The 27,624-nt window shown below is 46.9% G+C and overlaps 1 protein-coding gene across 3 annotated transcripts in view; it reads left to right on the top strand.

Moving 5' to 3' along the window:
• Nucleotides 1–27,624, top strand: part of ZNF143 (zinc finger protein 143) — a 345,755-nt gene that overhangs the window by 92,937 nt on the left and 225,194 nt on the right. For all 3 annotated transcript variants that reach the window (XM_069223630.1, XM_069223629.1, XM_069223631.1), the window contains one exon: nucleotides 1,856–1,974. In XM_069223630.1, the coding sequence (XP_069079731.1) occupies nucleotides 1,863–1,974 (112 nt within the window). In that variant the 5' untranslated portion in view covers nucleotides 1,856–1,862. The remainder of the gene's footprint in view (nucleotides 1–1,855; nucleotides 1,975–27,624) is intronic.

Below are 27,624 nucleotides of genomic sequence, written 5' to 3'. Positions count from 1 at the left end.
CTATTAAGGACACGGAAGTTGTCTGTTGCTGTTGGTCCTGATGTTTGGGCAAGCATTGATCTGAGTCAGCCTTCTGAGTGGTGGACATTTTACTGCTGATAAGCTACAGTCACGTTCTAGTGACTGGAATGTTCCTCTGATTTGATGGGAACTTTAATTATCCTCTTATTAAAGAAAGAGAGAGTCACTCAAATTCAATTAACGTTTACTATCCATGATCAATCTACCTCTCAAAATCTTTCCTGATCAGTCCATTCTGGACTATTATCCATGCTGTCTTCTCCATGCTCATTTTCATTTTGCCCCTCCTCCTCCTCACCCTGCCCCCATTTCTTTCACCACTTTTCCTGTTATATATTTGTCCTCATTTTTTGGTGCGCTTTTAATTCTTCTCTATTTCACACAAAGAACTTTCTCCTACCCATGCTTCCAATGGCTGATCCACCTTGCTTATTCTTTCACTTCTCTGCTCCAGTGCTTCAGCACTTTCCTTGTTCCTTCCTGCACTTCCTACCTGCCTTAGTAGACGCAGAAGACAAACCACTACAACATTTGTCCAATTCTTCTTCCCGTCCATTGCTGTCAGAATGACAAAAAGATCTTTCATCAGCTTTGTCATTTGCATGCGAACACATGTGTCAGTCTGCATTTTGCAAACAGGTTATTACTGAATTGTGGCTATTTCTCACCATTACATATTTCTTCATATTACTCACTGCGCAAACAGTCATGGTATACTTTTTGGTTGTTGTTTAGTGTCTCTTAGGCTTTACTTCGTTATTGCATAATAAGGAAAAAACAAATCACATATTTACCATTTACTTCAAGTGAAAAGATCTCTGTGGTGGATTTGGTAAACTGTGGGTCACAAAGATGTTTTAAATAGAGCATTTTGCGGGATACTTGCCCAAATAAATTATGTAAAAAGTGCAAACTTATCTCAAACATTAGTGAGTCTGTAGAAAGATCAGAAAATAGGATATAAACACAAGACGGAGGGAGGATGGGTTTGAACTAATCAACTCAAGAGTAATGATTGCTTCAGATGTTCTCCTCTAGACACGCATTTCCAATACCCATCATGGCATTTGATCACGAAGCAGCACTCTCCTTGGGTACCTCCAGTGTAGACATTAACATTGTGGAGCCACTGCAGCTTTATTGCGAGGTCAGGTGGTCTTTTTCACTTCCGACTTGCCAGTCAGATGTCTTAAACGCGGGTTCTTTACTCCTGAAAATACATTCCACACGTGCCCTCCTAATTCTGCCGCTGCATAGGTTATAATGAGACCCCTTGTCCCTGAAAGCAAGCAGACGTTTCCTGTATGTATGTACATTATATGCGTGATACGACAGCTTCAGGTAGAATCCAGCCAAAATGGTGATAACCTAGCTTTTTTCTCGTCATACTCGGCTACAAGATAAATTGTTGGGCTATCGATTTCATTACCTCTGTAGGTAAAGGCCATATAGTATTACATTGTAATGAAAGTTTGAAAAGACCCAGCATGTGTCTCACAGCACAGAAGATGCAATGTGAACTTTGTGTTGATTCGCTGCATACTTACTTTGCCTCACAACGTAGATACCGTCCCAAGAAATATTGTCATCGTAAAACAGTCCTTTCCTTAAAAAAAAAAAGGCAGCTTCATTTTGGTTTTATCTTGACTGACAGAAATATCGTTACAGAGACAACTGAGAGACACTGCAGAACAAAAACATTTTTTGGTCAGGCTTGAATGAAGCACCTTGATATATGTAGACCGTACAGAGGTAAAACTGCAGTTTTTATGTTTGTAAAATCCTGATTTGCATTCATTTGCATTTCTAATTTCGCTTACGTTTCCTCCCATAGGTGAAAAATGTTACTAGCACAGATAAACCGAGACTCTCAAGGAATGAGCGAATTTCCAGGTGGAGGAGGTGACGCTCAGCATGTTACCCTTTGTCTCACTGAAACCGTATCCGTGGCTGGTGAGACTTGTGTCTTGTTTGTTTGATGAAATATTGCTCACATCTGTTTCAGAGCTTTCAAACATATGTTTCATAGAAATAATCGTTAATGTCAGTGGTAATGTAATGTCAAACTCTGACATTTTGGATGTGCTTGCCTTTTAGCGTAAGGCATCATTGTAAATTAATCCTGCTGTGATTTTTGAAAAGACACCCTAAAAATTAAAACCAAGGTAGATATTGTTTACACTTTAATGAGGCCATTTGGTACAATACAACGAAAACATACATTTGGAAATGGCAGGAAAGAAGAATAAGTCACCAGCATTGTCCATTGGTTGCAAGTGAGACTTCAAAGGGATGTCACTGCGCCTGAGCAGCGTTGTAGAGTTCCTCAAAATTCGTGTTGGGTCCAGTGATTTTTCAACGTGTTTATCAATAGCTTTTATGCACGTAAGTATAATTTTTTGCACACACATATATATATATATATATATATATATATATATATATATATATATATATATATATATATATTAATTACAGTAAGGTAGTTACTACTGAGTGCTTACTGAGAGTACACATACATCTACACTTGCTTGAACCATAAGCATGCCAGGCACTGGTGATAATTGATACTAAAAGCCAAAACAAGGGTTTTAGAAATATGCATAGATACCCTCCTGAATTTGAGTTCACAAAACCACGCTGAGCTCTTCAAAGCAGGGAGGTGCTTCCCAGCCACGGGCTCCAGATGTGGTTACCTTTTGTAGATCTCTCTATAAATGACTCTTGTCAGAAGTGAAAGGAAATTTATTAATTTACAATAGAGAGTACAGTTGGCCAGTCGCTAAAATATTAATGGAGGATTGTAATTACTCTCGTATGAAAATGTTTTTTTACAGTGTGAATAGTTACACCATTTTATAGTCTTCTTCTGACATGCTGCTTACATCCTCTGTTCTGGTTGACTAAATTCTTAAAGCAAATCGATATTTATAGGTACTCCATTTGTGCTGCAAATTGTGGAAAATGCTATTAAGTGATGCCTCTAAGCATGATATTTTGAGACTGTAAGTAAAAATGTGTTCTCAATTTTGGAACACATTGTAAAATGTTATCATTGGATTCTTTTTATATTTAGCACCTCATCTAAATAATTATTCTCGTGTTGAAATTTTGGTTGTGACTTGTGCTTTCCTTTTAATAGTGTGACTGTACAGCTTTTAAATTGTGTGAGCTTTTGGAGTGCTAATTTAATGCCTGTGTTGTGCATGATTGAGATGACGGAAACTGAAATCTTCCTGCTCTGAAAATAGACACAGTCTGCAGCATTGATAATATCCTCTAGTCTAGCACCCAGAGAAAAAGCCTTAGATGCCATGGCACCCCTGACAGAATGTGCCCCAAAACGAGCCACGTTGATCCTTGCCTCCTGCATAACCCATCTTACCCATCTGGCTATGGTCGGTGAAGAGACCGCTTTAAAAGGCATTTGAATGGAAATAAGCATCTGTCTCTCCCGTGGGGGCCAAATATCTTCAGTCGCATTCTCAAATGCCTTTAGGCATCAAACCACACGCAACTTTGGAGAACTATCAAAGTCAGGGTAAAAAAAACATTCCAGTAGCCATCTTAGTCCTCCTGGATGACATGAAAGGTTACCCCTGGTGGTGTAAAAACCCTACTGGAAAGGTCCAGGTCTCGAACATCCGAGACCCTTCTGCAGGAAACAAGGCACAAAGTATTGCAAGCTTGGCCGATATTTCCTTCCTTGAAAGGTATTCATTTGATTGCCAGGATTGGAAGAGATTAAGAACCAAATTGACATCCCACAAACTTGAGTATCTGGGCTGTGGAGGGAGAGCAAGGTGAATACTCCTTAACATTTTGCACACCAAAGGATGTTCTTCTATTGTTAAACCCTGAATAGGAAAATGACCAGCCGAAATAGCCGAGCGATATCCATTAATGGTGCGATAGGCCATGCCCCTGGATGCCAAAGAAGCCAAAAAATTCAAGACTGGGACAACGTCATACCCCAGGGAATCTTCTTTGCGTTGAAGACACCAAGGAACCCAGTTTGTCCATGCAGATTTGTATCTCTTAGAAGTGCTGTCTTCCCAGGCTGCGGTCAGCAATCTTTCAGCCTCTAATGAAAGGCCTGGGACTCTCCATCTTTCCCTGAAATCCTCCAGGCCATGAGAGGAAGACGGCTTTGGAGAACCAACGGGTGACTCAGGCCCAGAGGATCTTTCAGAATATCTGGATCCTGGGGAGAGGGATTGGAAAATCCCAAGAATGTTCCAGAAGAACCAGAAACCACACTTGAGATCTCCAAACTGGAGTGATCACTACCACCTGCGTCTCCTGTCTGTGCACATGTGCCGCCGGGCGTGTTATCATGGCCAAGGGGGGAAAGCGTAACCCTTCTCCTTGGACCAGTCTTGGAGAAATGCATCCGTCGCCACTGCCTGTGGGTGTGGCTTCCAGCTGTAATAGCGGGAAACTTGATGATCCAGCCTTGACGCAAAAAGGTCTATCGTGAAAGGACCCCACAGTGCATGGAGATTCGCGAAAACCCCAGGATCTAAGCGCCACAAACTTGTGTCTGGCCAGTCCCTTGACCAGTCCGCTATCTGATTGGAGGACACTGGAAGATATTCCGCTGTAATGGAGATATTATATGTGAGAAAATATGCCTGAAGATCCTTGGCCAGATCTGCCAGAGCCTTGGACTTGGGGTCCCCCAGGTGGTTGATTTAGCGGACCGCTGAGGGATTGTCCATTTTGAGTAAAACCTCACAATTTACCCTGTCCATGGTCCAGCATTGCATGGCGAAAGATCCTACCAGCAAATCCAGGCAATTGATGTGGAGAGTTTGTTTGGCAGACGACCACCTTCCCCCGGTGAAGGATTCCCCGCAGCGAGCTCCCCAACCCAAGCCACTGGTGTCGGATTCTATGATTATGTCTGGATCCAAGCCGAAAATCGCTTGGCCTTTCCAGGCCTCCATATGGGAAAGCCACCATCTCATCTCGTTCCTTGCTTCCTCTGTCAGAGCCACCTGATCCGAGTAGGAGAGGCCCTCGCGCAAATGAGAGGCTTTCAAGCACTGCAAAGCCCTGTAGTGTAGGGGCCCTGGGAAAATCGCCTGTATGGACGAAGCTAATAGACCCTCGATCCGAGCAATCTGGCGCAGGGATGTCGAGGGCCTTGAGATTGTCTTCCTTAACTCCATGCGAATCTTTGTGACTTTGCGAGACGGCAGGCTGAGAGTCTTGTCTACCGAGACTATGACAAACCCCAGAAAGGTTGTCTATCTGGAGGGAATCAGAGCCGAATTCTTGGCATTTATCAGGAAACCCAAACCCTCGAGAAGAGAGATGGTGTATTGTAGCTGCTCCAGCGGCCTGTGGGGACATTGATTCATCAGCAAGAGATCGTCTAGGTAGATGATCAGACTCAGTCCCCTCGCTCTGAGATGTTCCATTGCCGGCCTCAGGGCCTTGGTGAAGCACCAGGGGGCCGAAGATAGGCCGAACGGCAGAGTGGCGAATTCGTAGATCTTCCCTTTCCACTGAAACTGAAGAAAACGACTATGGAGGGGAAAAATTGGCACTGCAAGGTACGCGTCTTGAAGATCCAGGCGCACCATCCAATTGTTGGGGCGCAGAAGGTCGTGCAAGCGATGGATGCCTTACATCTTGAAGTGCCGATACAAAAGCCAACCAGTGAACTCAAGTTGATTACTGGAGGCTGGCCCCCATCCAATTTGTCCACCAAAAAGATGTTGCTTAGGAAACCCCAAGGATGAAGAGAGGTTGGCACTATAGGCACTTTCCAGTGCAATCCCCTTACCTCCTGGTCCACCAACAGCTCCTGTGAACACTAGAGGGCACGGGTGAGAGACCTGAACAGGAGACCCGAAGAATTCCAGCTGAAAACCTCTGATTGTCTGAAGAACCCAAGGGTCTGATGTAAGGGACTCCCATTGATGTGCAAATAGAGCCAGCTTCCCCCCCCAACTGGTATGAAGACCCCGACATGACACTTACCGGATTGAGCTCCTTGCAAATGCCCCCAAAAGGATCCTTTGGCTCCCCTGCCCCGCTCATCCCTTCTGGTGGGAAAGAACTCTCCGTATCGGGGTTGTTCGACTGCCCTGTGTGGAGCTTGACCTCTGGCAGGGCCTGGAATGTAGAAACGGCCGGCCGAGCACCCCCTCCCACGACTGGCCGAGACGAAGAGGCATGGCTGAAAAATCTTCTTTATTGATGATTGCGCCTTGTTGAGCGATGTAAAGTAGCAACAAACTTGGACAACTCTTTTATGAAAGGGTCGCCGAAAAAATTTCCCTGAGCCACCGGCCCTGCCTCCACAGAAGCCAGGTCCCCTAACTTTGGATCCAGCGTAATCAGGAGCGACCTGCGCCTCTCCTCTGAGAGGCCACAATTGGCATTGCCTAGGAAGATTATAGCCCTCTGGGCCCAACCGGAGTGCACCTCGGGGGACAAGGGTGTATCCGTTGCCCTGGCCTGCTCGGCTAGCTCCAATATTTTCGTAAGAGGACCAGAAATATCACGCAGTTTGTCCTGACAGGCCCGCCATGACTTGTTGATCCCTTTTTTGGGGTCCTTAATGAACTTTTGCAGAAAAGTTGCTATTCTGGGGTCTATGTGCGGGGTATAGGAGACCTTCCCCAGAAAAGATGGGCGGAGACATTCCGCTCTCAACCGTGCCCGAACCTCTTATCCAGAGGTTTGCGCAACCTGGTGGCAACGTATGCCATGACCTTGTCGCAGGGGACTCACTCGGAGGAGCGAGGATGGACTAAGTCCTCAGGGTCTAACATGTCAGAAGGCCCCATAGGCAGTTGGAGCACCAAGGGAGTTTGGGCTGGTCTCCAGGGCTTAGAGGGGCCTGCCTCATTATTAGAGTCATGCGAGTCATCCTCTTCAGGATCCACTGACGGCAACCGGTAGAGAGGATCGCCATCCTGATGGGGTTGCTCAGAGAAAGCCTGCTTCACCTTATCAAAGGCTGAAATGTCCAGCCCGCCTTCTATCTTACGCTTAGGGGGACGTTGCGCTGATTGCCCCCACTCTGACGGTCCTTTTGTAGGGAGAGACCGATTAAGGGGGGGTTGGGTATGAATACGCTCAATGGCGGCCGCCACTGCCTGTTAGATGGACACATCCACTGCGTCACAGAACTCGTTATCAATAGGAAGAACCAAGATGGTCTCTTCATCCACATGCTCATCGCCTTGCATAATGGCCGCAAGAATACAATCTACTGGGCCCTGAACTATGCCGGTGGAAAAAACGGAAAATGTCTGAGACTCGCTCAAGGTTTTCCCCTGGACAGAGCCCAGCAACATCAGGCAGTTTATCAGGGGAAAAACCCCTACAGGATACCACTATTAAAGGCCTTCAAAGGCTACTCGGGGTAACCCCCTGGGGCCACCTCCCTTTGTTCTATGGGAGTCACGAGGGGAAAAGAAAGCGTGGGCCCGGCCACTAGGCAGTGGAGGGAAGAAATGCTTACTTGCATGTGGGAGGCGCTCGTTAATGGAGAGCCTTGCGCCCCGATACAGATCCAGAACAGCCGGGCGTCGGCCGCTGCCGATTATCAGAGGCATGGCGACGTGCTTGTGCCTAAATACGGACCCCTGAAGGGCGTCAAGGCTTCCGAGGCTCACGCTGCAGCTAGAATGGAGCCGAGCGGGAATCACTGAGATGCGCTGTGCGCATCGGAACACCGCTCTGCCCTCCTCAGGCACGCTGGAACACCGCAGCACCTGTCTGGCGTCGAAGCTACAAGTGGGGTAGGACAGTGCCCCCATGGCTCCCTGTGAAAGAGGAAAACCAAGTTAGTGCGTTGCTTCTTGTTTTTAGCTTACGCGGCGCTAAACAGAAATAAATCCGAACAATTTGACAGATGAAAGAAAAGCACTAATCTTCGTCCGCAGCAGGAAAGAAAAAGAAAGTGCCTGAGGAGGAGCATCAAGGATATGGACAATACACAATGTGGATTGGCTGTGGAAATTGTAGTTCCATCCCAGGTTGTTCTGGCAAGTGTTGTGTTTTTGCTTCTAACTTCTGCTGTTCATTAAAGGAAAGAAAGTTAAGCATAATCCTCGCCTCCGGTCCTGACCTAAAACTCAAGTTGTGGACATTGGTCACGTATAATAGATGGGCACTGTTAATTATTTAACATGCTGTCAGCAATCTCCATTCTCATTCAATAAATCAAATTTACTATAATCAGCCCTTCTTTTTTGTGGCTAACCCTTGATGGATTTTTTCTCCATTTATCTAGCTACATCAGTCAGACAGTGAGCAGGACACTGCATGCTGCTTATGGGCTACCCTGGAATGAAACGTGAATATGATGTTGTTACGATGGTGGTAGTTCAAAATGCCATGACCTTTACCGACCTCCTCCAGCTAACCTCATGCATTCGTTGAAAATAGTAGAGGACATCAGGGAACCCCGTAGAACTTTAAAGGTTCCAGGCTTACCTGCAATACATGGGCACCTAGGGCTTGATTCACAAAGGACCTCTACACTCATGGCGGAGACCCAACAGTGGTGGGGAAGTGTCCATACTCAAGGCAGAATCTCCGCAATGAAAGTTCTAATAGCAGAGATTGCGCCCCAGGTATGGAGACTTCCCCATGTCTGCAGGGCTGCTGCCACAAGTGCGGAGGCTCTTTCTAAATCAGACTCCTAATATGTAAGGAGGACCGCTACTTGGTGGGGTGATAGTTGAGCTGGCAAACCTGGTAGCGGCATCACTCAGCTGCTCTGCCAGTGAGGCCCGCCAGAGCGGCCTCCCATAAGGTGTTTATCCTGCTTGAAGAGGTGCCATAGGTTAAACCGTGACACTGCACTACATTCCTGAAACGCTACCCTACCTGGACCGGGGGTTGAGCGTGGCGAGGGAGGCCGGGCACTGTTGGGATTGACTTGGCCTTGTGACGGCAGATGCTTCGGCCTAGAGACCTTCGCCTGGTGGGTGTGGCTACTGCGGGACCCCGTGCTGATGGCTGGGGGCATCGATCTTCCATATGGTAGAGGCATCAACGACTCCTGTTTCAGCACTTTTGTACTTGAACAGCCCTCGTGTTGAGAACTGTGTGGCCCTGCTTCTGTCACTGTGATGGGGTGGTGTGCAGCTGTACAGAGAGTGTGCCCTGGGTCCACCTTGTATGAGGAGGTAAGGCCAGACTACAGATGTTATTGAGACCAGATCCTGGGTATGCCTGGCTTCACCTCAAAGGCATTTTAGAAGTCACCCTCATCGGCGGAGCACTGTATTGACATTGGTGACTGTTCTGGACCCTTCACCCCACAATATTGACTCTGAGGTCCCCTTTGATGGGGTAGAGGGGTTGTCAGCAGGGACCTGTTGAGCCCATCCAAGGCAGGGCTCAGGGAACTACCTGGGACAATGATGAGAGGGGCACCGCTGGGAACAGATTTGATTCTACATGATTTAGGTCCGCTGATTTGGGTGGTGATGTAATCTGAGGGTAAATTTGCTGGGCTGGGCCAGCACATGACTAACGGGGTTGACCGGACCCGCAAACTGTGTTATTCCACCGATTGGGTCACACCGACCACCCCGCCGGCTCCCTCTAACATGTAGGTTATGTTACCACCTTCTCTTTCTTCCCCCTAACAAGAAGTCTGCTTCTACCGAACCCTGGAGAGGGGAGCGAGATGCACCAAACAAAGCCCTAAGGAACTTCTAAATAGATCTGTTGCAAGACTTGTCAGATGAGCATTACAGCCACAAACTTTTCCTGCTGGGACAGCAATTGCCCTGTGCTAGAAGTTGACCTCCTTCACTTGCGCAACAACCTGAGACCTGCACTCCTGAGTTTGATTTTGAGTTTATAAGTTTGTAAAGCGCATAGCTACCCTAGGGCATCCCAGTGCTGAAGTACGTAAAGAGTCCAGGAAGAAAGAGAGCAAAGGATTAGGTCAAAGTATTGCCAGCAAAAAGAATAGTTTTTAATTTCTTCCTAAATAGGAGCTTGGAAGCCTCGTGTCGAAGCTCAGGAGGAAGGGAGTTCCATAGCCGAGCGGCTTTCACAGTGAAAGAGTTCCCTCCCCAAGATTTCTTAGTTTGTACTATAAGTACTTGGCGGAAGGTAGATGAGCGCAAAAGTCTAGGAGGAGTGTAGATGGAAAAAGAATGTCGGAGAAAAAAGGGGCCCCTATCATGTAGGGCTTTATTGACCAGACATAGTGATTTAAATTGGATCCGTTTTATAGGTAGCCAATGAAGTTTTACAAGCGCCGGCTTGGTAAATTGGTGAGCAGTCTAGCTGCAGCATTTTGCACCACTTGAAGTTTCTTTATAACGTAGTCTGGTGAGCTAAGGTACAGGGAATTGCCGTAGTCAAGCCGAGAGAGCATCAACGCCTGAACAAGGATCCTTTTAGCCCTGGGTGGAAGAAGATTCAAAATCTTCCTGAAGGATCTCAGAAGGCCAAAGCACATAGATGAGAGCTTTTTGGACTGGATTTCCATAGTAAGTTGGGGCTCAAGCCAAAGACCAAGGCTCCTGATATTAGTCTTTGGAGACGGAAGGTTGTTAAAGCCTCTGAGTAAGAAGTTAAAGGAAAAGCAGGAGGGCCGTTACCTATAATCATAACTTCGGATTTCTCATCATTAAATTTCAGTTTAATGAAATCCAATTAGCAATGTCTGCAAGACAGCCGGAGAGACTGGAGGAGAGGGACTGCCTAATGCTGGAGATGGATACTACTAACTGAGTGTCGTCACCATAGGTGACCACAGAAAGATTATATGGGGAGACGACCTTCGCCAAAGAGGATAGGTAAACATTAAATAGAGTCGGACTCAGAGAAGAACCCTGAGGGACTCCGCAGGTTAGAGGATAGATATCGGACAAAAAAGAACGATCTAAGACTTGAAAAGATCTGCCTGTGAGAAATGAAAAGAGCCAAGACAAAGCAGTGCCTCCTATCCCCATCTTGGAGAGTCTGTGAGAGATAAGGTTATGGTCAACAGTATCAAATGCTGCGCTCAGATCAAGTAATATAATAGCGGCATGGCCATCTTGATCTAGAAGTTGCCTGGCAGATTCAGTGACTGCTAAAAGAGCAGACTCAGTGCTATGCTGAGCTCTAAAACCCATCTGTGAGGGATCCAAGAGTTTTTGGTTCTCCAGGTGACTTGTCAGCTGAAGATTAACATGTTTTTCCAGAACTGTTGTTAGAATGGGGAGAAGAGCAATTGGCCTATAGTTATCTAGCGAAACAGGATCCAAAGTAGGTTTTTTGAGGAGGGGTTTAATAATAGCATGTTTAAAAGACAAAGGCAAAAAGCCTGAGGATAGAGAATGGTTTACAATTGTTGTCAAAGGGGGAACAATAATATCTGAGGCTAATAGCAAAATAGAAGAAGGGGCCGGATCAAGAGGGGAGCCAGACTTGATGTTGCGAAGAAAGTTAATAACCAAAGTGTCTGTAAGGGGTTGAAAATCATTTAGTGTAGTGCATGGGGAGGCGCCATCGGTTAACTGGAGGTCCATGGATTCTAAAGGAGCAGGCGAAGAGAATGAAGAATATATTTTAATAATTTTATCCCGAAAATGGGTGGCAAATAAATTGCTCTGTTTAGTAGATGCCTCTATAGGGGAGTCAATTTGAGGGGCCAACGTCCATTCCTTGAAAATCTGGAAAATTGCTTTATGAGAGTTGGAAGATTCTTCTATTTTCATACTGTAGTATGTTGCTTGAGCTGCTTTGATGTTCTGATGATAAAGTCTAATGGTTTGCCTATAGGCTACTTTAGCAGATAGACTATAGTCTTTTCTCCAGATTCTTTCAAACTTTTTACAGTTTTTTAAAAAGTTGTAGCGGACAGGGTGAGAACCATGGGTTGGATTTATGGGTAGGCTTTTTTAATCTAGACTTAATAGGTAAGATCAAGTCTAAAGAAGTAGAAATCCATTTGTTAAATGATTCAACAGTAGTCAAAGAAGCGTGAGAAGAAGTATTGAGCGCTTTCTGCCAATCTCTGGGGGCTAACTTGGACCAAATACATCCCGATGTTTTAGTCTTAATACAAGGATCCAAGGTGTAGTTATAAGAGAGAGAGAGAAGGACATGAGATAATGATCTGTCCAGATAAGGGGCAGAGGGGTAAAATTCCTCCCAGCTGGTACATTACTAAAAATAAGATCAATAGTATGCCCTTTAGAATGAATGGGGGCTGTAGAATATTGTACCAGATTCAAGGCTGTTAGGGAGGCTGACAAAGATTTGGCGGCCGGACAGTCTACATTCTCTGAGTGAATATTTAAATCCCAGAGAATGGTCAGATTGGAAGATTTACAAATAAGACTGGCTGCAAAATTGGGTAGGGATTCTAAAAAATTAGCACAGGAACCTGGGGGCCGGTAAAGAAGAATGCCTGAAAAAGTAAAGGTGGGCGATAGATATAAAGAAAAAGACATGATCTCACAGCCTGAGATATCCAACGGTGAGGCAGCGCATTTAATTGCCGTCTTATAAATGATAGCAATACCACCCCCCTTATAAGGGGCCTATCCACATGTCTTATGGAATAGGAAGATGGTAAAATTCGACAAATATCAACAGATGAATGATCTGTGAGCCACGTTTCAGTAAGAAAGAGCACCTCCGGTTGGAGGTCTGTTAATAATGAGTAAATATGTAAAAAATGTGCTGGTAGAGAACGGCAGTTAAGCAGAAGCATTTTGCCCAGTTGGTGAGAGGGGTCAATGGGAGGATGGGAATTAATAGGCTGAGAGGGATTTATAAGAGGAGGGGAATTAAGTGACTTCCCCGGGCAGATAGAACATAACGAAATGTTACAGGCATTCAAAGTGTTAGAGGGACACTTACCGGTCCCGGGGGATTTTAAAGGCGGTGGAGATAAAGGGAAATGAGTGGGCATCTCAAATACCAAAGGAGCGGCATTTCTGGGCTCTGGGCTCATCCGGGGAAGCCTGAGAGCGAGTCAGAAAGCGGCTAGACCGCTAACCAAAATGGCGGCTGCTAAATGGCCCAGTATGATTAAAAGTAAGAATGGAGACTGCCGGCCCAACAGAACACGGGTGCCAGCAGCTCCTGAAACAAAAAGAAACTGCCCAAAAAAATTAATTCTGCCCTCAAAAGGTAACCCAAAAAGCTCAAAACCTATGGATATTTAAAAGAAGCTAAAAGATAAAAACACCGTTAATTTTAAAATACAGAATTCTCGAAGGACCACATACCTAAACGTGAGAGCGAGTCAGAAAGCGGCTAGACCGCTAACCAAAATGGCGGCCGCTAAATGGCCCAGTACGATTGAAAGTAAAAGTGAAAATGGAGACTGCTGGCCCAACTGAACACGGGTGCCAGCAGCTCCTGAAACAAAAAGAAACAGCCCAAAAAAATAAAATTCTGCCCCCAAAAGGTAACCCAAAAAGCCCAAAACCTATGGATATTTAAAAGAAGCTAAAAGATAAAAACACCGTTAATTTAAAAATACAGAAGACTCGAAGGACCACGTACTAGGCTGCTCGTGCTGTAGTCTACAAATTGGTCCGGACTCTCCTTCTTGAGGAAACTACTTCTTTGCCTTGATTTGAGGGCAGAATCATGGTGAAACATAGGACTACCTCAGCGTCCCGAATCCCTTGAGGAGGGACAGCAGACTCTAAATCAGTGGTTACCAAACTTTTGACTTCTGTGGACACCCACTTTATCATTACTGGAACGCAGGGACCCCCACTGAATCATTATTGGAATCCGGGGACCCCCCCACTGAGCCGTTACTGAAAGCTGGGGACATAATCTGTTAATATTATTTATTTTTCTAAGCAGTTGTGGATCCCCTGAGGAGGCTTCGAGGACGCCCATGGGTCCTCGGACTACAGTTGGAGAACCACTGCTCTACGTTAAAGGCTTCATTGAGTGCATCACTCTCCTCACTTGCTGGATATGATTCTTGCTTCGATTGAACACTCCAGAACTTTCATGTAACAGAAAATCAACTCTGTTACTACTGATCTCAACCTTCTTAAAGATATGCAGCTACAATTGGCAGATGCCAAAAACATTTAGGTGAGCTGACTGACAGAATGTGATTCCTTGTGGGGGGTCCAGATGACACTAAGGGAAAATCTCATAGAAATAATATTTGTATAGTGGGGCTGACTGAAGAAACGGAGGGACAAGAAGTGTCAGCCTACCTTGAGAGCTGGAACACAAACTTCATGCCTGCCGCTAAGTTAGCTACCTTTTTTCAAAAGAAGGGGAAAATCTTGTCCCAACACAGCACTCTGTTCCGGGGGACCCCCCGCCTAATGGTTGTGAAGGTTCTTCACTACATACTGCTATGCATCATGAGCAAGGTGCACAGCCTAGCCCCACTTGAACTTGATCACAATTGGGTCTTGCTGTTTCAAGATTATCTCTGGCTGTGCAGCCATAGCACTCCTCTTTCCTCAAAGTTGAAGTACAAGCTTTGAGAACTGGGTCTCACATTATTGTCACTCTTACCCACTAGACTCTATGTAATGCCTGCGCATAATTCACACTTTTTTGATGGCCCAGCAGAAGCATGGTATTGTGATAAACAGCAGGAGATCACAGATAATCCTCTGACAAGGACAGCAAAGTACGACCTCAGAGGAGATGCGGGCAGAAGAGGTCTCACCGGCACATGGCAGGAACACCCCCCAGTGTTTCTAATCCCTTGGAGCACAAATCGATGTTGACAGACGCTTTGTGTTGGAAACAGCTGTATCCCTGTGTGGGTTTGACTTGCCTCACCCCCCAGAGGGGATAGCAACATCAATTCGCAAGGAATCATCTGGATCAGGCATCTCACTTTCTGGATTAGTAGCCCTTCAAGATGTTGCACCACTAATCGCTGAAGACTTACTGTAAGAGCCATATCGCAGTGCTCTTCCTCTCTCCCCGATGGCAACCACAAGAGACTACTACCGGTCATAATACTGACTGAGGTGGGGGCGGTCTCATGAATAGCGGCATAGAGAGATTGCTCTCAGCATCCTCACAACAGTGACCATCAAGCCGATTCTGTCACAACTTCTCCTTGTTGAGAACTGAGAGGCACCTTCTTCTGTCCTGAACTGTGGTGGCCACACTAATACTCTCTTCATCAAGGGCCTCCAATGGTACACTACCCAACCTTGGCTATAGACTACCCATACAAAATGACTTTTGTTTATTTTGAACAGTTTGGACGGGGAGCTCCGCTTTCTGCTTTTCGATTTTGTGTTCTTATTAAAAATTATTTTTTACAGGATGTTGCAGGTTATCAAGTCCACAATAATGGATGTCACTGTCAGGTACTAAACATTTTATGCTTCTTGCATTAGGTGATTATGTGCTTACTCCCTTACTTTTGAAATTATCTCAATAGTGCCGTATCTGACTACAATTTAGTTACATGGAATATAACCATATTATGCGTGCCTGTACGCAGCAGTAACTAAGCTACAAACATACTGTGTGATGCAGTACCTACATGTGATGGGCACTGGTCAGCACTTGCTTACATAGCTTGCGAAGGCAATTGGGGAACTTACCCAGACTCCTCCTATTCGCCTCCATGATAAATGGGTGATGGAGCTTGACCAGGGAAGAATACTAGTGTATCCTGCTACTGTCTCTTGTAATACAAGTTTTAAACTCATACAGTAGTTCCTAATTTAAATCTAAAGTTAATGAGCTTTTCCCACAGGCCTGCTGCTCCTGGTATGTGCCACATGATGTGGTGATGTCCTTCGTTGTCCCATTATTGGTCGAAGATCATTACTCATCTGCTACACACATTGGAAAAAACTGTTGCATCTTGTTGGGTACCGGGAAACTATAATGAAAACTATAATACAGTCTATTGATTTTCCACAGAAACAAAACTCAACAACGCAGTTACGTCTACAGCCCCAATCACCCTGCGGCCAAGAGACACCCCAGGAGTGTTCCATCGAGAGTCTATCACAGTTCTTCCAGGTTGCTCAAATGTGCTCTTATTCATGGGGAACCCCACGTACTTTGTACACCAATTTCTCCTTTGCCACACAATATTCCATGCCCTGTACCCACTTGTGCTAAAGAATTGCTAATTCACCCCTCCATTACCTGGCCAGATCTGGCTTAGCTACCAGGTGAGCTGTGGCCAGGAGGGTATGTATGTGCAACGGGTCTCTCCCATCTCATCCATGATCCTTATCAGCATAATTCTGGGAACCAGTTTGAGCCTGCGTCCGACAACTCACCCAGTTCTACTGTTTGATTTGTATCAGCTGCAAGCGCATGGAAATAACTAATTCAGATGAGGCCACCTTCGCCTATGCCCATTTGTCATCGTCTAGAGTGCCTACATCTTTGTCTCAGCTAGCTCGAACGGCAAGCAAGGGATCCAACATGTTTTCCACCAGGGAATTATAAAGACGTGAGATGCCACCCCTACCAAGTTTGTCAATAACCAGTTTGCAGTTGAGAGTGCTGAATTCCAGGAGAAGGTCTAATCACGCCCTGTATTTATTAAGGGCGTTACGCAGCTGGAAATATTTGTAGAACTGGGATGGGTGTAGGGGGAACTTTGCTGCTAGCTCCTGGAAGGATTTCATACTTTCCCCCATCCCATACGTCCACTAATGTGGAGATACCGATACCAAAGTACCAAAGCCGACAGATATGGTGGATTTGGACAACCATGTTCCATGCCAGAGGGGAGTCACCCCGGTGAGAGTACTAAACCATTTCATATGTTGTAGGGCCCTGTACCAACATTGGGCTGTAATGAGTGAGGGGGTGATCTGATATAGAGTAATGAGAGTAACCCATGGGGGAGAATTAGCTCCAACTCCAGGCTTTATGCTGGGCCATCTCTATTTGCATGGAATCAGTCACTAATGGTGACCATATGTGTGGCCCAATAGTATAATTTGACACCCGCCCACCTAATCCTGCCTAATATAGGGAGGAGGATCTGAACTGCACAAAGGAGACTCTAGGAGCCCTGCCCACCCATAGGAAGCTAAAAATCTGGGCCTGTAGGTCCGTAAAGAAGATATGTTGTAGTGGAAAGACGTAGTGTTCCAGTGTGTATAGTAACCGGTAAGGGCCACCATCTTGAAGAGAGCACCGCTGCCCACGATCGAGATGGGTAGTTTTGACCACTTCCCCATATTTTGCCATGTTCTAGCCAGGAGGGGGCCATGTTAAGTTCCCAATAACGCTTCTCAGTTAGGTCCACCGTCATCCCCAGGTACTGGGAGTTATCCACTCCCCATCCAGACATCGCTCCCCACAAGGGCACCAAGACCAATTTTCCCCAGTTTACTCGGAGCCCTGAGGCATCTGCATAGATCATGAGCATCTCACTTGGCCTTTGCAGGAAGAGGAGCATGTTATCAGCATACAAAGAAATGCAGTCCTCTGTTCCCTTCCACGGTGTGAAGCCACCAAGTCTGGCGTCTGTTCGGATGAATTCCAGAAGGGGCTTCCCCACTAGAGCAAAGAGCATGGGAGAGAGTGGGCACCCCTAACATATGCTGCACTCCATGGGGAATCTATGTGACAGGGCTCCGTTCACCCGAACCTGAGCGCACAGATCAGAATATAGGAGGGAAACCCAGTTTGTAAAACTTGGGCCAGTATACATATTTTCTAGTACTGCCTGAAGGAAGGGCCAGTGCAGCGATTTCATTCAGATGGGCCAGCGCCAGTTAAAGGTGCTGGAGGCAATGCCTGGTGCCTTTCCTCTGCATAAATCTGTTTTAGTCAGGGTAAACAAGGGATCGTATCACCACGGCCAGGCGTGTAGCCAGGATCTTGGCCAGTATCTTTAGTTAATGAGGGACATGGGGCAATACGACCCAGTCTCCTCTTGGGGTTTTCAATTTTTTAGAATCACTGAGATAGTTACCTCATGAAGGTCCAATGGGAGTTCCTGTCTTGCATAAGCATCTTCATAGAACGCTAGAAGGTGAGGGATCAATAGGGAGGAATATTTTTTATAGAGCTCCAGCTTCCCTAAGGGTGTGGATGACATGGCCTGCTGTATCTCTGCTGCGGTGAGCGGTTGGTCAAGGTTTTCATACTTTTCTATGCCCAGCGGGTGAATGGGCAAGTCATAAATTATGGGGTTGTCCCACTCCCTAGAGCCCCCAGCTCTCGAAAAGCAAACAGAGTTTGGAAATGGGACACAACCTCCCATGCCAAGAGGTCTGATTCCTTCGATATGTTGCCCAGCGCCGATCACAGTTCGGTTACCAGGTTGTATGGGTGTGTAGCCACCATCTGCCAGTACAGCAGCTTACCAGTTTTGTCTCCCAGCTCATACACACGACCCTGAGAGTGGAGCCAACTCAGTTTTGCAGAGTCCAGCAGTTTTTGCCTCTGGGTCAAACAGGCCTGTGCAATGTCCCTCTGCAACGAGGGTGACGAGGCACTCAGGGCTGTCCTCTCCAGTCCAGAAATGTCCCCCTCTAGCTGTAGTAGTTTCACCTCCCTGCAGCTATTACGCCTACCGATGAGCGAGAATGCTTTACCCTGGAGGACCGTAATGAAGGCCTCCCACAGTGTAGCAGAGGAAGAAACCGTACCCTTATTTACATCAAAATAGTCAACTATAGTTTGATGTTTTCCGCAAAGTCACCATCCAAGAGCCACCAGGCATTCAGCCTGCCCATCCCTCGTTCACCCCCAACCCCCACAAAGGCCAGTAGCACTGGGGAAAGGTCTGAGAGTCCCGTAGGCAAAATCCGTGTCCACTTAACTTGACCCATCCTCAGAAGAAGTAGTCCAGATGGGAAAAGGTGCGATCTGGGTGGAAAGTAGAAGGTGTAATGCCGTTCGTAGGAGTGCTACCACCTCTACATGTCTACCAATTCTAATGCATCTGCCCAGTCTCTGATGCGTGTGGAGCGGGCCTCACTCAGGCCATACATCAAGTTCTATCCTGGGTCCATTCCTGCATAAAAGTCATCCCAATAGTGTGAATCAAGGTGTTTCCTCCGTCGGATGGGGTGCAACCGCCTCTAGTGTTGTGCCTAGGAGTTTGGGGGAAGTGGGTGCAAGAGATCCTGCAGCACCTCTCAATACAAATTTGTAGCCCACTCAGTCCCCAAGGGGCTCTAGCCAGACTGTGGGACAAAGTGCACACATACATCAATGTGAGGTACAATGATATGTAGGCAACTTATCATGAGAGCCATCTTACTCTCTTTCAGCAAGAATTATTTTTTCTTTATGGTCCTGAAGAAACGCCATCAGATCCGAGGGAACTTACCAGGGCGTGAAACATGTCCACCTTGATTCTGGTACTGTAGGGTTCATACAAACAAATTTTTCATTGGGAATTGTCAGATCTTAGTCTCTGATTTTCTTCCCCTTTTTGTTTTAATCTTGGCATTTGTCCTACCGCTCATAGTAAAGTGACAGCATCAGCACCTGTAGTCAATTTTGAGTCACCTCTTCACAATCCATCACTCTTTTTTCATACTGAAGCAGAATTCACATGCTTGGTGTAGGAAAATGGCCCTTGTTGCAGTTACCCCCCACATTTTGCCTGATATTGATGCTGACTTGTCTTGAGACTGTGCTATGATCCTGCTAACCAGGCCCCAGCACCAGTGTTCTTTCCCTAAAAATGTACCATTGTTTCCACAATTGGCACACCTCTGGCATACAGATAAAAGGTACCAGAGGTACCAAGGGCCCTGTGACCAGGGAAGGTCCCTAAGGGCTGCAGCATGGGTTGCGCCACCCTAAGGGGCCCCTCACCTAACATATGCACACTGCCAGTGCAGATTGTGTGTGTTGGTGGGGAATAAAAGGCAAAGTCGACATGGCATCCCCCTCAGGGTGCCATGCACACAAAACACTGCCTTTGGCAGAGGTAAGACACCCCTCTAGCAGGCCTAACAGCCCTAAGGCAGGTTGCACTATAACACAGGTGAGGGCATAGCTGCATGAGCAATATGCCCCTACAATGTCTACGTCCATTCTTAGACATTGTAAGTACAGTGTGGACATAGTACGTATATGGTCTGGGAGTTTGTCAAAACGAACTCCACAGTTCCATAACGGCTACACTAAATACTGGGAAGTTTGGTATCAAACTTCTCAGAATAATTAACCCACACTGATGTCAGTGTTGGATTTATTAAAAAATGCACACAGAAGGCATCTTAGAGATGCCCCCTGTATTTTACCCAAATCCTTCAGTGCAGGACTGACTGGTCTGTGCCAGCCTGCCACTGAGAGATGAGTTTCTGACCCCCTGAGTCTTTGTGCTCTCTGAGGCCAGAAACAAAGCCTGCACTGGGTGGAGGTGCTCATCCCCCCCCCCCACACCTTTGCAGGAACTGTAACACCTAGCAGTGAGGCTCAAAGGCTCAGGCTTCATGTTACAATGCCCCAGGGCACTCCAGCTAGTGGAGATGCCCAGCCCCCGGACAAAGCCCCACTTTTGGTGGCAAGTCCAGAGGGTTAATTAGGAAAAACAAGGAGGAGATACCACCTCAGCCAGGACCACCCCTAAGGTGTTCAGAGCTGAAGTGACCACCTCCATTCAGAATCCTCCATCTTGGTTTGGAGGATCAGGGCCAAAAAGGCATAAGAATGTGCTCCCCTCCCCAAAGGGAGGGAGCACAAGGAGGGTGTAGCCACCCTCAGGGACAGTAGCCATTGGCTACTGACCTCTGACCCCTAAACCTCCCCTAAATCTTGTATTTAAGCGGTCCCTCAACCAAGCTAGTCAGATTCCTGATGACCTCAAGAAAGAAGGAGGACTGCTGAGCTGAAAACCCAGCAGAGAAGAGAAGGAGACACCAACTGACTTGACCCCAGCCCTACCAGCCTGTCTCCTGCTTCAAAGAATCCTGCAGGTCCAGCGACCTCTGAAATACCTCCAGAGGACTGCCTGTATCACGGAGGATCAAGAACTCCTGTGGACAGCGGCCCTGTCCAAAGAAGAAAAGAAGAAGCCTCTTCTAAAGGACTCCCAGCTCACTCCAGAAGAGTGAGCCCTAACCATTCTGCACCCGACACCCACGGCCCGAGTCAAGGTGGCCCAACTGACCAGAGAGGACCCCCAGGCGATGGCGATCAAGTGCCCACCCTGGGTTGACCTCTCCACCCCTCCAACGCCTGCAGAGGGAATCCTGAGGACCCCCTTGACTGCGAATGCCCTGGACGAAGATAACCGACGCCAAAGAACCCACTGCACCGGCAGCCCCCAGACCTTGGAGAAATCGACACCCGGTGCGGCGACGATCAACAGGCGGCCCTCTTCCCTGTCTCACCGGTGGTGTGCCCAAGACCGCCCCCTGGACCTTGCCTGCAGCACCTGAGTTACCCCTGGGGTCCCCTTATAGAGTTTTATTGGAAACCCAACGCCCTGTTTGCATCCTGCACCCGGGTGCCCCAGTGCCGCTGAGGGTGTGGGATTGGTGCCTACTTAGGGCCCCTCCAGTGCTCCTCTAATCCCCCTTGGTCTGCCCTCCGAGCCCCGGGTACTTATCTGCTGGTAGACCGAATTCCGAGTACCCCCTGTCTCCATAGGAGCCCACGTTAAAAATGCTCAACTTTGACCTCTGCATCCGGCCAGCCCCATGTTGCTGGTGGGGGGTGTTTGGGGTTGACTTCAACCCCCAACGGTGGACTACCTATAACCCGGAGACTGGAACTGTAAGTTGTGTACTTACCTCTAAAACTGTATTTTATTTTCTTCCACCAGGAACTGTTCTGAAAATCCACTGTCCACTTTTAAAATAGATATTCTCTGTTTTCTTAAAAACTGTTTACTTGACAAAAGTGAAACACAGTTATATTGATAACTCTGATAAGTACTTACCTGCAACAGTATTTACTTCTGAAGTGAGTCTTGTGGTTCTAGTAATAAAGTAACAAAAATATATTATTCTATATAAAATCCTATTGGTCTGGAGTTGTCATTGTGTGTGTTTTTTCTATTGCTTGTGTATTTATAACAAATACTTAACACTACCCTCTGATACGCCTAACTGCTCGGCCACACAACCACAAATAGAGCATTAGTATTATCTATTATTGCCTCAGTCAAGCCTCTGGGAAACCCCTGGATTCTGCACACTTTGATATAGTATATACAGAGCCAGCTTCCTACACTTGGTATTTGTTGGCACCTACTGAAAAGATCTTTGGGAAAGAGTCCTCTTGCGGGGCCGATCAGGCATTGCAGTGTCGGCTCAAAGAGGAGCAACGTCCGATGATTAAGCATGACCCCTAGAGGTGGGTGAGGGCACTCGCTCCTAAAAGCAATTGCTTTGGATGACCATGTTGCCCTCTCTGAATAAGTATGGAGGAATGCCATATAAGTAATAGTGTACCTTTTTGTCTTTTGTATATGTATGGTAACCCACCTGTGGAAGGCTCCCCTACTTCCAGCAGTAGAAGCGTGTCAGAAGTTACTAATAGCATGGGCAACAGTGGAGAGTACAGTCCTGCGAGCTGAGGATGCTAGAGGCCTTCAGAAGCACCATAATTTTGTGCAATGGGACGAACTATTGCTCCACTTACAGGCAGTGCAGGAAGTTTAATGTGATATATCAGTAACTAGATATACTGCGTAAAGAGTCCCAGGGTTCCTTCACTAGTGGATAGGGACTTGCTATGCAATCTCAAGGTGTTCTAGTAGGGAATAAAGAGGTTGTTCCGCCTTAGGATTAACACAGAGAGGTGCTGTACATCTACAAATACACACAATAGTCAATAAATGTGACGCACAACTCACCAATTAATAAAAATAGCAAAAATGTTATATATTTTTAGGCGTCAGACAAAAATCGTTCAGGTAACTACATTTTTTAATTTAATTCTTTTCACTTTAAAAAGTGGGCACAGTGCAATTTCTAAGTTCTGCAATGTTATCCTTGGAAGGAAGAACAGGTTCTGCAAACAGGTATAGTACAACAATTTAGAAGACCAATCTCCAGGAGTTAAGGTGAGTGGTGGGCAAGGTCCAAGACTGCACCAGCTGTACACCACCAGCGGCAACAGCGCAGCAATGCGTTTCAATGGAGATCAGTCCCTGAGGATAAAGGCTGCAGACTCTGCCTAGGAAGCCAGTCGAGCTGAACTAACAGGGTGTCTCAGGCCTCACAATGCTCGGGTACAGGGGAACATCTTTGGTCCTCTTCTCCAAGGCCCAGGGGCGACTGGTGCAGAGCTGCCTTCAGGCAATGGGTTTTTCTTACCGGAGCAGTCGCAGTAGAGGGGTCCAACGTGCATAGGCTGCAGGTGTCGGCGGGGAGTCCAAAAGGGGTGAAACCACGATGGACTCGAACTCCGGAGGGCTGGGGGACCTTGTTGACACTGGTGGCCCACTTCAACGTGGGCCAGAGGCGACCGGTGTAGTGGTGGTTTTGGGTGTCAGGTTTTGGTGGTTACAGAGGCCTCAGAGTCCTTTCTTTGGAGTTTGTAGGAGAACAGGTCCGCTGTTCACAGGAGGTCTTGGGTCTTTATTTAAGACAGGTAGTCCTCCCTTGTTTATGGAGTCAATAGTTGTAGGATGAGTCAACTCTGGTGCAGTTTTCGTTGAGGGATGTAGACAGGCTGGCAGGTTGGTACCATGTCAGCTGCTTCTTCTCTATTCTCTGCTTTCGTGGCTCTTCAGTGTCCTTGGTCTTCTTAGGTCGTCAGGATCTGTTTCTCTGGTGCCAGTGTCTCCCCTAAATACTGAATTTAGGGGCATTAGGGGAGTGTAGCACAGTAGCCAATAAGCTACGGACCCTTGGGGTCACTATGCCCTCTATATGATCACTTCCTGTGGGAAATGGGCATAACCCTGTCCAGAATTCCAAATTATGCCACCACAAAAATTGCTACTTCTGAAAAATCATATTCACCTTGGATTACCCACCTTAGGGGTTGGTACTAGCCTAAGGGTGGCACGCCTACCTGACTAGCTAATTTTCCTGCCTGTCCAGGTGCCAAAGGGGGCTCTGGACAGGGGGGGGGGGTCGTTTTTCTGTTCTGTGAGGGGGAGACAGATTCTCATTTCAAAGGCTTCTGGCCTCAGCAGCAGCCCTTTGACACTTGCCGCATTAGAAAGTCTAATCAGCAGGACCTCCATTGGGAGAGGTGTCTGAAAAGATCACTCCTTCTACTCACCCATTTTAGAGTTGTTGGAGAGGGGGTCAGGGAGTGTTTCACTCTCTGCTTCCTGATCCTCATCTGTGACAATGAGCATGGCTATTTCAGCCCTGTTATGATAGGGTTTTAGGGTATTGACATGCATGACTCTCTTGGGGCTCCTGTAAGAGCCAAAGTCTACCAGATAGATGACTTCCCCTTTTCTTTCTAAGATAGGGGTAGGCCTATTCCATTTGTCCTGGAGAGCCCTAGGACCCACAATCTCCAAAATCCACACCTTCTGCCCTGTTGGGAACTCCACCAGTGCAGCCTTTTAATCATACCTGGGCTTCTGGAGGTCTTGGCTAGCCTCAAGGTTTTTAGTTGCTTTCTCCAAGTACTCAGCCATTCTGGAGTGAAGGCCAAACACTTAATCCACAATGTCATGTTTGGGCTCTTTGAGATATCTCTCCCAGCCTTCCCTTACTAGACACAAAGGTCCTATTATAGGATGACCAAACAGAAGTTAAAAGGGGGAAACCCTACTCCCTGCGGTGGCACTTTCCTTTAAGCAACAACTAGGCTTGGCCCAGCTCCTTCTGAGTTTTTCAGGGACTCCACCAATCATACCTTTCATAATCTTGTTGAATCTCTCAACAAGACAATTGGTTTGTGGGTGGTGTGGGATAGTGAATTTATAACTCACTCCACATTCTGCCCACATGTTTTAGGTAACCAGACATGAAGTCTGTACCTCTGTCTGACACCACCTCCTTTGGAAAGCCCACTCTGGTAAAGATACCAACGAGGGCCCTAGCTACTCCAGTAGCAGTAGCAGTAGCAGTTGTTAGGTGAATTGCCTCAGGATACCTGGTAGCATGACCCACTACTACCAGTATCAATCTGTTTCCTGGTGCAGTTGGAGGGGCAAGGGGACCGACATTGTCAATCCCTACCCTTTCAAAGGGAACTCAAACTGCCAAACTGCTGGGAGTGGAATTAAAGGGCCTTAGGTGGCCACCTGTCTTGCCACTGCATTGACAGGTGTCACAGAAGTTACAAAATGCCTTCACCTTCTGGGACATGCCTGGCTAGTAGAAGTGGCCTGGTCAAGATGCCAGCTAGAGGGATGTCATGGGCCAATGTAAGGAGAAACTCATTTTACAGGACCTCTCAAAGGCAAAAAATAATGTGTTGATATCATCACCCTCTGAGTACTTTGGGACAATTCCTTTGGGGATTATAGGGTTGAAAGCTCCATCCTTATCTATGATTTTGCTGCCAGCAGAGGTGGGTCCTCTAATGTTATCCTCTTTGCTAGTTTCTGAAGATCTGCATCTTCCTTGTCTAGTTCTTCTGAGACACTACTAGGAGTGTTCTCAGTGGAGGTATTGTCTGAGGGGGTAGTGACGGAATCAGTGTCAACCTCATCCACCTCTGGGTTGTCATCCTCTTCCCTAGTGGGGGGGATTTCTACTTGCCTTATCTGTTTCTGCCAGCAATTGCTGCAGATGAGCGTTTGTGAGTTTAGGTCAGATGGCAAGTTTCCATGCTTTACAGAGCTCATTACGTTGGGGTACCCTAAGGTGCTGAAAGAGTGCCAGGTTGAGTTCCTGTGAAGGCCCTTGGACATGGTTTATAAAGTACCTGGGAACTTTTTGAGTAACTTACAAAACTGTTAAGTACTTTTTTCAAGACCGAATGTACTTTACTATTTTTTTAAAATTTAAAACAGTTTTGCAAAGGGGCTTAACCAAGGCCCTAACAGCTATTTTAAAACAATTTAGAAAAAGTCAAAATATTGAAGATTTTTTTTTTTTAACTAGAGACAATTTTTGGATTCTTCTGTGGAATCCCTTTTCAGCTGAGGAAAAGGGCTGCAGGCTCTGGCTAGGAAGCCAGTTGGGTTGAACCAACAGCAGGGCTTAGGCCTCATGATGCTTGGTTACAGGGATACACCTATGGTCCTCTTCTCAACAGCCCAGTGGTAATGGGTACAGAGGGTTTTTCTTACCAGAGCAGCCGCAGTAGAGGGGGCCTGCTTGCAGAGGCTGCAGGCGTCGTAGGGGAGTCCAGAAGGGGTGAAACCACGATGAACTCAAACTCTGGAGGGCCTTGTTGACACCGGTGGCCCACTTCAACTCGGGCCAGAGGCGATGGGTGCAGTGGTGGCTTTGGGTGTTGGGCTTTGGCGGTTCTGGAGGCCTTGAAAGTCCTTTCTTTGGAGTTTGTAGGTGAGCAGGTCTGCTGTTCAAAGGAGATCTTGGGTCTTTATCGAAGGCAGGCAGTCTTTCCGGGTTTCTGGAGTGAACAGCTACAGAACAAGTCAACTTTGGTGCATTTTTTTGACGAGGGATGCAGACAAGCTGATGGAGTTTCAGGTGCTTCTTCTCTCCTCTCTGCTTTCGCAGCTCTTCAGTGTCCTTGGTCTTCTTAGGTCATCAGGATCTGCTTCTCTGGTGCCAGGGGCTTCCCTAAATACTGAATTTAGGGGAGTGTAGGGTAGTAGCCAATGGACTACTGACCGTTGGTGTCTCTATGCCCCCTATATCACCACTTTCTGTGGGAAGAGGGCATAACCTTGTCCCGGAATTCCTAGGCATGCCATCACAAAGATTGCTACCTCTGAAAAATCGTTTTCACCTCTGATAAGCCCACCATGGGGTGCTATTAGCATGAAGGTGGCACACCTACCTGTCCAGGTGCCAGAGGGGGCTCCAGTGAGGGGGAGCCAGATTTGCTTTTCAAAGGCAAGAGCCCTTTGCGGCTTGCCGCCTTAGAAAGACTAAACAGCAGGTCATCCTGTTGGAGTGGGTGTTACACCCTTTTTCCTGACAAGAGTTTGTTCTGGGCCTCCTGAGCGCAGAAGGCTCTCACCTTAGGAGATCGGAACAGTGTTACAGGTGGCAGGCTGGGTGCATGTATTGATAAAACTAACACTGAAATCAGTGTGGGTTTATCAATATGAGATGTTTGATACCAAACATCCCTATTTACAGAGAAGCCATCAAGTAGCTGGGGAACTCGTTTTCACCAGTGACCAGTACATGGTTTAAAGTGGCTTCTCTGGTTACTTGCACTGGCAGTAATGGTTCTGACCAGCACAGGGGCATATCTGCTCGCAGATAAGCCCTCACATGTACTATTAAACACCATGCCTTAAGTCTGTCAGGCCTGCTGTAGGGTTGACTTACAAACATTACATGCAGTGGTAGGGGACATGGCAGACAGGGGTGTTTGACATGTTTTGTTTTTACTTTTGTTTGCACCAAGACACACATCCTGCAATGGCAGCCTGGTGTGTGGTTGGTGAGTGGTCTCTTAATTCGTGCTGCAGCCCTTAGGGATCCTTTTTAGCACCTCAGGCCCTAGGTACCAGTGGTACCATTTACTAGGGACTTACAGAGGGTACTAAAGGATTTGGCAGTTGGGGAAACAATTGTACCATTTTGGAAGAGAAAACTGGCACTAGGAACCTGTTTAGCAGGACCCCCGTGCTCTTTGAATTGAAATCATATACCA

Source organism: Pleurodeles waltl, chromosome 3_1 (genome assembly GCF_031143425.1).
Source record: "Pleurodeles waltl isolate 20211129_DDA chromosome 3_1, aPleWal1.hap1.20221129, whole genome shotgun sequence".
NCBI lineage: Eukaryota > Metazoa > Chordata > Amphibia > Caudata > Salamandridae > Pleurodeles > Pleurodeles waltl.
This window is presented reverse-complemented; position numbering and strand designations above follow the sequence as displayed.